This window comes from Abrus precatorius, unplaced genomic scaffold, assembly GCF_003935025.1.
Source record: "Abrus precatorius isolate BTA unplaced genomic scaffold, Abrus_2018 Scaffold6, whole genome shotgun sequence".
In the NCBI taxonomy this organism is placed as follows: Eukaryota; Viridiplantae; Streptophyta; class Magnoliopsida; order Fabales; family Fabaceae; genus Abrus; species Abrus precatorius.
The window spans coordinates 20,709,198-20,723,354 of NW_020874406.1; the positions used below are offsets into that span (position 1 = coordinate 20,709,198).

The window sequence follows — 14,157 nt, forward strand, 5'->3', positions numbered from 1 at the left end:
TCAATTCAAAATATATTCACAATATATTGAATTAATTCATGTAAATCCCTAATTGTAAACTACTTGAGAATGTCCTGATAAAATGTGCATAATATAAACTAAAAAGTTGCAAAACGAATTCCAAAATGTCAAACGGTTAGTCCTCATTTCATCCACCAAGCTATTTCAAACAACCCTAATAGTTGTTTTAACTAAAATGATCGAATGACTGATATGAAAAAAGGATGGCATATCTCCGTCTATGTTGGCCACATGTATATGTCAGACTAAAAGGCTTATGAGTAAGAGTTAAGAATGAAATCGACCCATTACACCTTGCACTGAGACAAACACCACAACTACTGTGAGTGGTTTGTCTTTTGATTAGGAGTTCACCTCTCCCGGGTAAGATTTGGGGTAACAAAGATAACCCATTTGAAATTATTAATTTCTTAAGCAACGCTGAATTAGAGTTGATGATGTTCTTTTATGGAATATATTGTGCCATTATGATGGTTTCATTATCAATTGAGCCAACTTTTCTAATACTATTCTGTCTCATAATTAAGGTTTGGTTGTATACTAAACAAATTACTCATCCATTCATGATTATAAGATTTTTTAATGGTCTTTTTTTAGAAAACAAAAATTTGGCAACATCAATTTCTTAACTGGAAATATATGTAATCGTATTTATGACACTGGCAATAAACTAATCGTATATATGGATAGTTAAACTAAATGGATTGTTGACTATAAAATCATGGTAACCCCTGTCTTAATCTACTTATAATTGAGAGTAATGTTGATAAATGCATTCGGCAAGTAGAACAATTCAAACGATTTGGTAAGTGGGGTTTTTCAGTAATTTTATTTTATTTCTTTTCTTTTAATTTTGCATTAGAAAATATATATTGTAAATAAATTGATTCTAGATGTTGCCAAACATAGAAGTATCCTTTAATTTCATAAAAATATGTTCCCCATCATATTTAGGCTTTAAATATTTCTTAAAATCTAAGAAGCCTTTCCATTTAATAAACTTGAAACTCACATTTCACCAACTAACTTAAGAATTGCTCCTACTTGCCATCCATTTCCTTTTGAATATCCTTCTTTTATCATTCCCATTTATAACATTAGACTTTTCCCCAATTTCCTTAGTATGCCTATGTAAGAAGGCATGCTATGGAGAAGAGAACAAGTGTCCAAGAGTCTAGAAAATTGAACCAAATATTTTTCCCCAAGTACCTCAATAAAGTATACCCAATTAGGCTACAGAGAAGCTCTTCAACTTCATCATTATCTTCATTGTCATCATCGTTGTCACAAAATTCAGATGAATCTTCCCTCACAGATTCTTGGAATCTAGAGGATGAAAATATTTCATTACCACTGCATTTGATTTCGCCACGTCGAAGAAGAGAACGTGCAGTTACTAATACTGCACAGCAACAACAAAGTGCACACACTGCTGAGCCTGGTGAATTGAAAAGGTGCAATTGGATCACAAAGAACTGTGGTATGTTCAACTTCTTTTCATGTATATTCATTTTCTTTTACTTTGCATTGAAACAATGAATCTTGCTAAGTTTGACAAAGAATGAGTCAGTAACAATAAAAATAAGGACAACATGGTACCTATTATCATTACAATATTTTCATTTAAAAATTTAAATTTGCTGCTTTACATAAGTCTTATGCTAATAAAGCCAACATTTCTTAGCTCAACATACTCCAAGCTGTGCATCATTTGACTTTTAATGATATTTTCACCAAGAGAAATTAGAATAAGAATTGATACAAAAGACTTGTGCAGATAAGGCATACATAGAATTTCATGATGTGTGTTGGGGGGTCCCAGCTTACGATGACAAGTAAGTAATATCTCTATGTTACAACTTTTTTGTTAACCTTGAAACAGAAACACTAGTATTTAGATATATATGCGCAATACCCATAAGCATGATCCAATTCCCTTGCTTGATTCATGAAACAGAAAATTGTTCGAGTTGCTTATACTGTCTGGATTGCTGATAGATTACAACTGGACAGAAATTCTGAAAAGAAAGGAAATTCTTAGGTAACACTGCATGAAGAAAAATTCCAGTTGTACGCTTGTTGCTTTATTTCTGACAACATTAATATATTAAAATAAGGTTATGCTTGACACAGACATGTTTTTGCCGGATTTGATCCTAATGCTGTTGCCAAAATGGAGGAGAAGGAAGTCATGGAGATAGCATCAAACAAAGAAGTTTTGTTACCCAATTGCAGAGTTAGATGCATAGTAGATAATGCCAAATGCATAATGAAGGCAAGTATATGATCAATCAATTCCTATCCAAAATTTTAGCTATTAAGCTTTCCATGACTTGACATTCCTAGTTAAGTTAATTGTTGATTGATTTTGGCCCACAGATTGTGAGGGAATGTGGATCATTCAGTAGCTATATATGGAGTTATGTAAATCACAAACCAGTGATAAACAGATACAGATACCCAAGAGATGTTCCACTAAGGACTCCAAAAGCAGATACCATCAGCAAGGACTTGATAAAGCGTGGATTTCAATTTTTGGGTCCAGTGATAGTTTATTCTTTTATGCAAGCTGCAGGATTGACCATTGACCATCTCGTGCATTGTTATAGGCACAATGAATGTGTAAGGCTAGCAGAAAGACCTTGGAGACATTTATAAATACACCAATTTACATGCATAAATTTTGGTTTATGTAGGAACAGATACTCACTATTCAGTTTTCCATACATGTTACTTTATTGAGTTTTTCATTTTTATTTTTTTGAGTATTTGGGGTTATTTTTATGGTTTTACTTCCACTTGTTTCCATCTTGTGTTATCATGATCAAGTCATGCTTTGCCATTATCAATGGATTTCAATTTGAGTGATGATCAAAGTCAGCCTTGAGGTCTTCTTTGTGATGTTAACACAACATGTTTGGTACGGCATGTGCATGAGACCAATTATCTTGAGAATGGAAATGTTGTTGATGTTACTCTTCTCTTGTTATCTCTAAATTTTCTTGTACCATTTGTTACTGTATTTTTCGAATCATGATGATATAAAGGGTCACAGTAGCACAAAATGCCTATCCTCAGTGATGCAAGGATATTTTGAATTGGCAACATACCCGTTTCGTACCCGAATATGATACTTGATACTCGTATTATTATACACCTGTCCTAGTTTTAAAGCTTAATTGTTTTACTTTCAAATATCTTAATATACTTTCTTTTTTATTGAATAAAAAGGAAAGGTTATCATAACTTAAATACAATATTTTATAAAATTTAATTATTTCAAGATTTTTAAATAAATTTTTCAAGAAGTTAAAGATCAATATGATACGATGATAATGATGATAACAAACTAATATAAAGAAATTTATTAACTATATGAAACAATTAAAGAAATTAATATAAAAATTAATAAAATATAAATAATTAAATAATAATAATTGCATTTACTTGATATACTTTGCGTACCCGTATCTTAAATTTTAAAAAAATATATAATACCGACATATCGAAACGTATTATTATATTTGATATTTGTATTTGTGTCCATGCAACATAGCCAATTCTGCAGGTTTGAAATTTGTTATATCTTAATTAAAATATTAAAGATTAAACTTTATTTGAAAGTATAGAAAAAATGAAATGAAAACATTTGAAGGATACAAGAAAGAAGAAAAATAAAAAAACAAAAAAGTTAATTAACATATTTTTAATTTAAACAAATTTAAAAATATAAGTTTATAAGAAATTTTAAAAGGTTTATAGATATTCTTTTTCACAGTTAAAAATTATTGAAATATGAATTTTCATTCAATAAATTTTTTCTTTTTATTTTTCTCTAAAATTAACAAAGCCCGAAAAAATGTATTTTAAAAAATATGTTTACTATAATACTCATAAATTTAAAAAAAATATTATATATCTTTTTTGAATTGATAAAAGAATCTAATTCTTCTGATATCTTAAATATTAAAAATTAATTGGAACAATGTAACCTTTATAACATATTCAAACTTGATACACTAAAATTTGTTCAACTTTCCATTTAAAGAATTATTTACGAAGGAGTGTCATGATCCACGATGAACAAGCTTGGCTGTGATGAACAATTGAGATCATCCTTCTCACTGCAAAGGTGAGAATATCATACAACATTAAGTAGAATCCACATGAAAAACTTCAATAACAACTCTCCCTCCCCTTAAAAATAAGGGAATAAACATTAACAAGTGTGTTTTTGTTGTTGGTTTCAGCACCGGGCCTTTGGGCTTTATTTTTACTTTTCGGCCTTTGTGCCTTTTCATGACAACAAAAAATTAAAAAGAATATGAGATATTATAAATACATTTCCTTACTAATGTTCTTTGCATAATCCAAAAAGTAATAATAGCCTTTGTGTTATTATATCTAACAAATATAATGAATTATAATAAGATTATCGTATTCTTAGTTACAACAAAGTAAATTTTCAATATCGTTATAATTTTATTAATCAATAATATTATTCCAAAGGAGAGCATAAATTCTTTTCGTTTATTAGGGTTTTGGGTGGATTTACGATACAAGAAGCTTCCCTGATTTTTCTTTCTATGTAGTAAGATTGGACACAAGGAATAGGGTTGCCCATTATCATTTCAGGCAAGACAATTTTTCTACTATTAAAAATAGAGATCTAGGTTTGTGGTTGAGAGAACAATGCAATATGAAAATATCACTGTGAAAATATGACAATTTATCTGATGATATCCCATAATTGTAAGAAATAATGTTTTAGAAATTTGATTACAATATATGAGAGAGAGATATGAGTCAAGAATAAAGAATTTCCATTTTTGAAGAATTCAAATTTGGCGTGAAACATGAATACATGATCATGATTCATGAGAAGTTCCCATGTCAAAGACTTGTGAAAAGCAAGCATTTAGTTCTGCTTGACCCACCTGTTCTTAGTTTCTAGTTCATAGGTCCTACACCTATCATATATATTATTCTTCTCCGTGATTCACATCAAAAACTGCATCTTATCTTAGGTCTTAACTTACCCTAACTCATTACACTTCTACCTTCCCCCATTTTCACCCATAACCAGACACATATATAAATCACTCTTTGATATATACCTTGCTTTGATTCATAAATTTTAAGTATAAAGTCTCCCTTTAAGGTATCAAGTGCTTTGACAGTTCAAAAGTTTTTTCAAATAAATATCTTGAATTGTTAAGTTTTCACATATTTAAAGCTCATAAATGTAAACCGTTACATATCACCTAAATATTAACTGCTCAAATCAAACAATTATGCCATCAAAAATTGTTAAATTTTTTTAAAAAATTACATTTTTTTCTTTGATTTAATTTATATGCTATTTAAATTTTTTTAGTTAATTAAGTCTATATACTTAAAAATCTAAATTATTAATTTTGTCCAGATACTTAAAGGCTTTCTGATAAATTTATTGTATGAAATAATTTTAAACATTTAAAAGCAAAAATTTTAGTAAAATTTTGACAAAATTTGAGAACTTCTTTCTAAATATTATGTTAGGTTTGAAATAAAATTTTAATTGTTTTATATGTTTACTAAAATTTTGATGTTTGAATGGGCATCTTTTTTTAAAAAAATGAAGTTTAAAACAATTAAACTATTTTATTTTATTAAGATTTTGAAAGGAAAAAAAAAAAACTTGAATGCTTTCAGTAGAAAAAAATTGCCAAAAAACTGTATATATACTAAATTAAAGATATTAAAAATACAATTAAGTAAAGAATAATGATAAAGAAAACAATCACCAAACCTTTGCTATCATTTTGCTTAAAGATGCTAATTAAGGGGACAATGAGACAAGTCCCAGTTCCACTCTTCCTCTTGTCTTTTCCCCCTCTCAGGTGTATCATTATATCTTGCAATGCAAACCATTAAATGCTTCACATTGGGAGACCCTCAAAGGTCAAGCAACAAGACAAGTGAAAATAAAAAATTATAAAAACTAAAACATAGCCATGTAGATTAGGATGCCCCTTCATAAAGTCCCTCTCAAGTAATTATTATTAATTATTTTTTGTTTTTTATTTTTACTTCTAAACGAGTACATAATATAAATTCAGACTTAATTAAAATTTAATATGTTATTAATATTAAATATTACAATTTAAAATAAATTTTATTTTTTCTTGTATATTTTTAAGTATTCATTAAAAAATTATTTTTTACATGAAATAATTTTATAGAAAAATGTGTACTAATAAAAGAGAAGACCTAAAAATATTTCTATTATAAATGAGATATGTTTTTATGGTGCAGGTATATAAAAGGATAAACGAAAAATTATATAATATAACATATGATGTTTACTTTTAACGATTCAAATGATAAAATTTATAATTTTACATTTTCATCTTTAAATAGAAAATTGATTAAGATCGAGTAGTCCTTTTTTTTTATGAAAGATATAATTATTTTAACTTTGGTCAGTATATTTAATATCGCTTATATATTAATTTTGAATAAGAAAACGTAATTATACCTCATTTTAGTTTTTAAAATAAAAAAATTATATTTAGTCATTTTTTATTGTTCATATTATACGTCATAAAAAAATTTGGTAAAGTTGAAGACCCTATTCTTTTAAGGTGACTTAGATTTTTTGTATTAAGTTACTTCTGTTAATTGTTTAAGTTAACAAAGAGTATTTTAACTCGGCAACATTATTACTATACATATATCCTAAAATTAAATAACAATACTTCTCGGGCCAAAATATATTTTAGTAATTATTAAGATACGTATGACACTCTTGAGTTGAATCTGTATTAATTAAATATAACATTTAATAGAAGCCACTTAACGGCAAAAATTTAAAATATTTACTATAATTAAAAGTTTATTTATTTTTTAATTGTTATATAAAAAAAGCTCTGATGTTGTTATAACTTTAATAAATAGTAAAAATTAATCTATAAAGTTTTTTTTAATCGAGAGATCAAAATATAATTTTTTATATAAAAATTAAAATTCATGAAGAAAAATTTAGTCGTGCAAATAACATTTTTCATTTATTATTTTTTAATCTAATGTACTTTTAAATATTTTGAAATGAATCAGAATCTAAAATAAAATAATCAGATTCCTAATTATTTCGAAAAATGTTTTGAATAGCTACTCAAAAATTATAACTTTTAAATTTTTTTAGTAACTGTAACTAAAGAAATATAATTCTTATAGAATCTCTAAATTTTAAATCGCTTTTTTTTATATATTCTCTGTTTTTTTTTTTCAGAAAGAAAAATTGACTTATATACAACTTTTAAAAAAAAAAGTTAAAACTAATGGGCCTTTATCTCTTAATACCTCCTTAACTAATATTTCATGCAGAAATTGAAGACTAAGTTATGGCCCTTAATGGCAACCATGATTAAACTTGGTAGATTATGTAAGAAGAAAAATCCTATCAAACCCACAGGAAAAGTTGTTGGAAATTAGATTATCAAGTGATCAAGAATTTCACCAAATCTCTATGTTTATCTAGCTGACTCGGAACACAAAATTTTTGACAACGACATACTAAATTGCCCCATGAGATAGTATAGCACACCGTTTCAAGCAGCCTTTTCAAACAACTTGAGATCCTTGTCTCATACTTGTAGAATCACCTTACCCTTCATACTTTATAGGATATGCTATGTTACAGCTAAACCATTTTTTAATCATTTTTCACTACACTTTTACAATGTATAGATAATGTCATTTTAGTATGATTATAGTGAAAGGGAAAGAAGAGAAAAGATCAGTTATTCTCCCCTTTTCTTGTAGACAAAAGAGGATTGAAGTGACAATAAATCGCATTAGCAACTAATTGAAACCTAATAAGAAAATTGAGCCCCTCGACATAATGAAAGGCCAAATATTCTGGTCCAATGGTTAGTGGGACCATTTCGTGTGAAGTTCTTTTGTTGGTTGCTACTCTCTGTGTAGCTTCTGTTCCAGCATCGGCAACCTTTGTTTTGTAGCACTTCAGCTCTGCTGGGTAGTTAATCTTAACAATCGTGACATAAAGATAACACTCGTGTCCATTTCGAACTACGCTATAAATAAGTAACATATCGAAAGGAAAATTTGCTTTTTTCTTGTCTTGCTTGCACCATAAAGAACTAAAACGTTCAAATCGTTGCGACGCCAGAAAAATAATTCAGAAAATCGATGAAAGCCACTTTTTCAGAAAAGAGACCGACTTGAACTCGCTGTTAATTAAGATCGCTAATCCGTTAAGTGCATTATCTAAAAACACTTATTATAAATTGAATAATCTTTCATCTCAGTATTGTTTGAAAATAAGTTTATATTTCTAAAATCACGTTGAATTCAAAGAAGTTTTATAACATTTGAGATAAATTATAATTTTCACATTAAGTTAAAAATATATACTAAATTTTACTACAATTTTTAATAAAAAATTAAAACAAAAATATTAATTTAAACTTATTTTAAAATAAAACTAACGCATGCTTAAGCTAATTAATAAAATTGCGTTAGACAAGTTCGTCCTTAAGTTTTATACCTATGATTGATATCAGAATTTTATGAGTTCCCTTTTTGGTCAAATTTCATTTTGTGAGTTATCTAATACTTGATACTTACATCATAAACTTAAAAAAAGTCTGGCCGGTTTAGCAGGACTTGGAAGTAGCATGTCACAAGGCAACAAAAAGATCCCCGGTTTTGATTTAGTTGATTCCTTTACGCCCACCACTCAATGTGACTTTATCAGGGAAAACAAGTGTCACCAACATGCTCAAAGATAAGGAAGTGACTAAATACATCAATCTTTTGAAATTTCATACACAAGTTATCTAGAAATGATGATTTCTTAACCTGTATCAAATAGCTCACTATAAAGTGAAAACATTTTACTTTGAATCAATTATTGGATATTGAACCATTGCACAATGTATGTAGACAGACAACAAATAAAGTTATCCTACACAAAGTTGTTTGTTTTACCACAAAGTTTGGGGTAAACAAAATTATCGTTGTCACTGTAAATCAATTTACTCTAGAGTGAAAAAAAAATAATTTAACAGTAAGTAAAATTAACTTAAGGAAAAACACAAAAAAATAACTTTCAAGATAAATAAAATTAATTTCCTAATATGAGATTCCCCGGATTATACTTCAGAGCACTTTGTCTAATGAACAAAATATTTACCATATTAATCCTTGAATGCACCCTTTTTTAACACCATTTCTTTCATCATCAAGTCTTTCGAAATTATTTCTATCGAAACCAAGACCAATTAAACCTTACAAATTTTCGAAAACTCAAAACCTCAGAATAATGAAGATATCTTTCCCGCCTCGCCACGCACGCACCAGCCATTAAACAATCCTAACGAGTAGATAAACAATCCCAACAAGAATAGCTACTTTTTTAATATACTCGACTAAGATTTATTAAATTAGAAATACGATTCACATAATTTATAATAATTTTTAATCAATAATAAAAAAAATTAAAATTGTCCTAGTGCTGTCCTATCTCTCCTAACAATCCTCCCAAGTATCAGAGTGCAGAAAGTTAAAGCAATAACTTGAACTACCATTGCAGCCAGAGAGCTACGAGGTTAACCAGAAACAAACATATATGCAGGAACCAAATCAAGGGGGGAAAAAAAAAGAAAGATAGAGGACAGAAGTCATTTCATTATATACAGATATTTCATTTCACAATTTTATCCTACAAAGATAAGAGGAAGGGGCAAAGAAGAAATGAAATCATAAAAAATGAAAATACAAACAACTAACCGGCTCACCACTTAGCTGACGCCAAGCATATTTACAGCAGGTTTTTCCTATCCTCTCTTCCAACCAAAGCACTCTCATTCAAACCTCATAAACCAGAACTAACTTATCCTTTCATTCCCTCAAACCTATAAAGCCTTATTCTTCTCCATCCTATACTCCTCTCTACCATACCACATATTGCTCAACCTCAAAACTGGCACGAAGTACCAAGCCTCTGTCTCTGACCTAAGGTTATGGATTTCCTCTTGGCAAATGCCGGATACAGCAGCTCTTGAAACTTCTGCAGAAACAATGTCCATTCATCCTCACTCATATCTGCAAGCTTGACAAAGCTTATGCTTGCAGGAAGCTGCTCATTCGCACTCTTATGACCAGATGATGAATTTGCAGAATGCCCATTATCCACTATTCCTCCAGAATATTTCTGGTTTTTCCCATCTAACATGGTATTTTTCAGTGACACGGAAAGTTCTGAAACATTTGGGATTTTTTCTTGAGCTGAAGAAGTAACAAATCCCTGAGGAGATTCTCCATCACTATCCTCCTCCTCTCCCTCCTCAATGCACTCATCCAATTTGGAAAGCGGATTGCGGGCATGCCCATTTCCAAGTGCAGGCTGAAAAGGTGATCTAGCAAGAGGGTCATCCATCACCACCTTTGGCGTGAAATATGATCCAAATTCGTCGCAATCCATGTCAAACTGAAACTCATCATCCCTTAACTCAGTCCTTGGAGACAGTTCCTCCTTCTCTGCCACCATCTTCCTCGCCTCCAAACAAACAACCTCAAGTTCACTCGGTTCCTCCTCACCTCTCCTGAACTCCCTCGTCATCATCTCACCAATTTCAGAGAGACAAAGACCAAAAGCAGCAGCCTCCTTGAGGAAAATGGTGCAGAGAACCAAGACTCTAAGACATGCCTCTCGAATCATAGGTAGTTCCATTCTCAGCATATCACAATCACGATAAGGATCAAGATTAGCAATGTAGGCAAGCTCCTCCTCTGAAAACGGAATCGAAGCCTGGGGCCAATGGATCCACTCAAAGTAAGGATCCTCCAAAGTTTCAGGCAGGCAGAGTCCATGATCAATGGGAATCAACTCCACATGCCCAAAACTCCAAAATTTCCTAACTAGCAAGTTCCCACCATGCCTATCGGTGTTAAGAATCCTAATGTCTAGTATCCCTATTCGATGCACCGAAGCAACTGGGAAGCTAGATGTCCCGTGATCACTTGCATCAAATTCATGAGGAATGAACTGCTGGAAAGACGCAATCTTGCTAACCGGCCTTCCCCTCCGCATATTGTTACCATTGACACCATCATTAACATTGAACACCGAGTGAGTAACCTTCACCAACGCCGTTGGTGGCACATTGGCAAAATGATCATAATCAAGGAGATACGCCGCAACCTCCCTAAACCCAGTCTCCCCTACCCGAACGGATCGCTTCAGCCCTGGTTGTCCCAATGCTTTCCCAACAAAACCTTTCGGGTTATTCGGGGCAAAAGGCTCCTCATCCGTGGGTTTCACAATTGCAACACTTTCCCCCTTAGTATTCATAAAATAATAAGCCCCTCCAAGCCCACTATGCACAGGAATTGGATCAATCCCCATCTTAATCGCCTTCATAGTCTCCTTAACAATGGGCTTTATCTTATCAAGGCGGTTGGATTGCCCCAATGTCTCAATAGGACCACTCTTATCCCTCTGCTGGATGTCCCTTCCGGAGGGCGAAAGACACGGCGTGGAGGAGCTTCTATGAAGGAGATTCCTATTCCTAGTAAGCAAAAGAGGGGAATCATTACGAACAGCACTAAGGTCATTCTCCAAAACAATATCCCCAAAAGTTAACGAACTCTCTTCAGTTGGAACATTGAGAGCAAGCTGCAACCTCCTCTTAACAGTGTGTGCATTGTCACCACGATCCAATTCCATACCAAACACACATCCCTTCTCAGTTTGCACAAACACACGTCTTCTCCCAGCGGGTTGCCTCCCATGATACTCTCTCCCAAGAGGACTACTCCTTATCACTCCCACAGCCATTTGAGTCTGCACAGGACTGTCTAGTTTCCGAGACATTAACAGAACAACCACGCAACAAGGCAACAGCGGAAGAAAGCACCTTCTTCTTCCCTCCCAAGTAGTTGCCCAACCTTAGAGCCAATGCCTTACACCCCCAACGATCATTAATTTGTTAGAACAAGCCAACCAACCATGTAAACTCAATATCTGCAAAAATATGAACCCTCTGTTGAATTCAACACGAGTAATAATAATTCACTTTCAGATACAAGTTCAAATGCATGCATCACACGAAAAAAAAAATTGACTTGATTCAATCGAGATTGAAAAAAACTGTAACTGTTAAGTGAACAATGAATGAGGATTTTGAGGGGAGGAAAACCGGAAGAACTTGATTATTTAAAAATAAGAACGGAAGGAATGGAAATACCCCCAATAAAATGGAATGAAATTGAACAGCGCCGATTGAGCTCGAGCTTTGGATTCGAACTCGCTGTAATCAATGCGAGATCTGAACAAGCACGAGCAAATGAAACCAACCGAAACAGAACAGCAAACCCGCAAAAGCTGATTCGGTCGGAAAATGAAAAAATGAGGATTATGTTGAGGAAGAGGACCGACTCCGAGGACGGAACCGTACGATGAGGCAACTCGTCCGAGTTGACTCGGAAGGGTTTTTTCTCTTGTCCAAGCAACGACGCACAAAGGTTTGAACCCTCTCTCTCTCTATATATCTTTGTATCTTCCTCTTTCCTTTTGAGTTTTTTTTTTTTCTTATTTTCCTCTCTTTACTTTGTGTTTCTCGCTCTCGCTCTCGCTCTCGTTCACGCTAGGAACGTTCTTGCTAAAGCCCGATGCGTGGAGCCCGGTTAAGAAACTAACCCTGGTTAAAACTTGACCACTTTCTCTCTCTGTGTATGCTTAGCGAGTGGAAGACTCTAGAACCGGGATTCAGGACCGTTGGATCCTACTGGGCGATTAACTACACGTGTGATGGGAGGGTGACGTGGAGATAAGGGACTGGACGCTGATGTGGCACTGAGGAGTCACCGTCATGCGAGTAGTGTTAGCGAATGAGGGAGGGGCTTTTGCAATTTTGTGCGGTGATTTTGCATCGTCCATTCTCCCATACACACACGCGTTTTTCACTCGTGTGCTTGTTCATGCCAATTATAATAATAATACGAATTAAAAGAAATAAATTAAATCAATGAATAATAAAAAAATATATAGATAAATGAATTATTTTTTATTCTAAAATAATTTTTTCTTATAATTTATATTTATTAAAATAAATAAATATTAATTTAAATCTAAAAATTAAAGATGAACAATTAAAAGTAATAAATTTTTATTAAAACAATATTTATTATTTTAAGAATATAATAAATATTATATTTTTTGTATAAATTTATTTTTTCATATGCTTAAAATCAATATTAAAGTTGTGATTAATAAAAGAAAAAATTAATTACTAACACCATACTAGTTAAGAAACATAATTTTCTATAAAAAAAATTAAATTTGAATCGTATGACTAAAAAATAAATTGACTTAATTTAACTTCAATTGGTTTAAAATTAGTGCAATTTTTAGATAGTTAATTTTTTAAAAATAATATAAAATGATTTAATTTTCTGAATATATTCTCAAACTGAAAGTAAGAAACGAAAAAGGATTTAATTTAATTTTTCAAATATCAAAGTAATCACTTTACATTATTTAAAAGTAAACATTTTAAAACACCTTACATTATAAGAGCTAACTTGAAGTTATAGTAAAACTAAAATAGTTTAACGAAAAATAAAAAATATCTCTCTCCCTGAGGGTCTTACCGTAAGATCATGGGTCCCTTTAGAAAATTGGACGGGTCGGATTGAATCATAGGATTTTCATCTAGATCCTGTGTTAATTTTAATTTTTACTGATTCTTGACTCGTGTCTACATCATGACAAATTTTCAGAGCATTTGGTGTTACTATAAATTTTGGTAAAAGAAATTAGATCGTACGATCGGAACGGCAATAACAGCCACATGAACAAGATCAGACGGTTCATTTGAAGGGAGTCACCGTCAAGCATACTGTAATGTGGTCTGCAGCAGATGAGAATTGCTTCTCAGCATTGACTCACTCCTGAACGTGTTGCGATGATAATATCGAACACAAAAATGCCTCACATATTAATTATTACTTAAGTTTTTATTTAAAATTATTTAATAATGTCCAAAAGAAAATAAATACATAATAAAGAACTGAATCTAACTTTAGCCCCACTTGGGTTTCTTTATTTAATTTTTGGGCAAGGCGGCT

At 31.6% G+C, this 14,157-nt stretch overlaps 2 protein-coding genes across 2 annotated transcripts; one reads left to right on the plus strand and one right to left on the minus strand.

The window, feature by feature from the left end:
• Positions 1-204: 204 nt before the first annotated feature.
• On the plus strand, positions 205-2,680 carry LOC113870369 (DNA-3-methyladenine glycosylase 1-like). Its single transcript, XM_027506963.1, has 6 exons — positions 205-254; positions 1,161-1,501; positions 1,799-1,856; positions 1,979-2,062; positions 2,155-2,296; positions 2,401-2,680. Exons 1-6 carry the CDS (start codon positions 205-207, stop codon positions 2,677-2,679), a joined length of 954 nt encoding a protein of 317 aa, XP_027362764.1. The 3' UTR covers position 2,680.
• Positions 2,681-9,272: 6,592 nt separating this feature from the next.
• LOC113868657 (phosphatidylinositol 4-kinase gamma 7-like) lies at positions 9,273-12,706 on the minus strand. Its single transcript, XM_027504446.1, has 2 exons — positions 12,276-12,706; positions 9,273-12,052 (listed from the first exon to the last, which is right to left on the minus strand). Exon 2 carries the CDS (start codon positions 11,900-11,902, stop codon positions 10,004-10,006), a length of 1,899 nt encoding a protein of 632 aa, XP_027360247.1. The 5' UTR covers positions 11,903-12,052; positions 12,276-12,706; the 3' UTR covers positions 9,273-10,003.
• Positions 12,707-14,157: the final 1,451 nt, after the last annotated feature.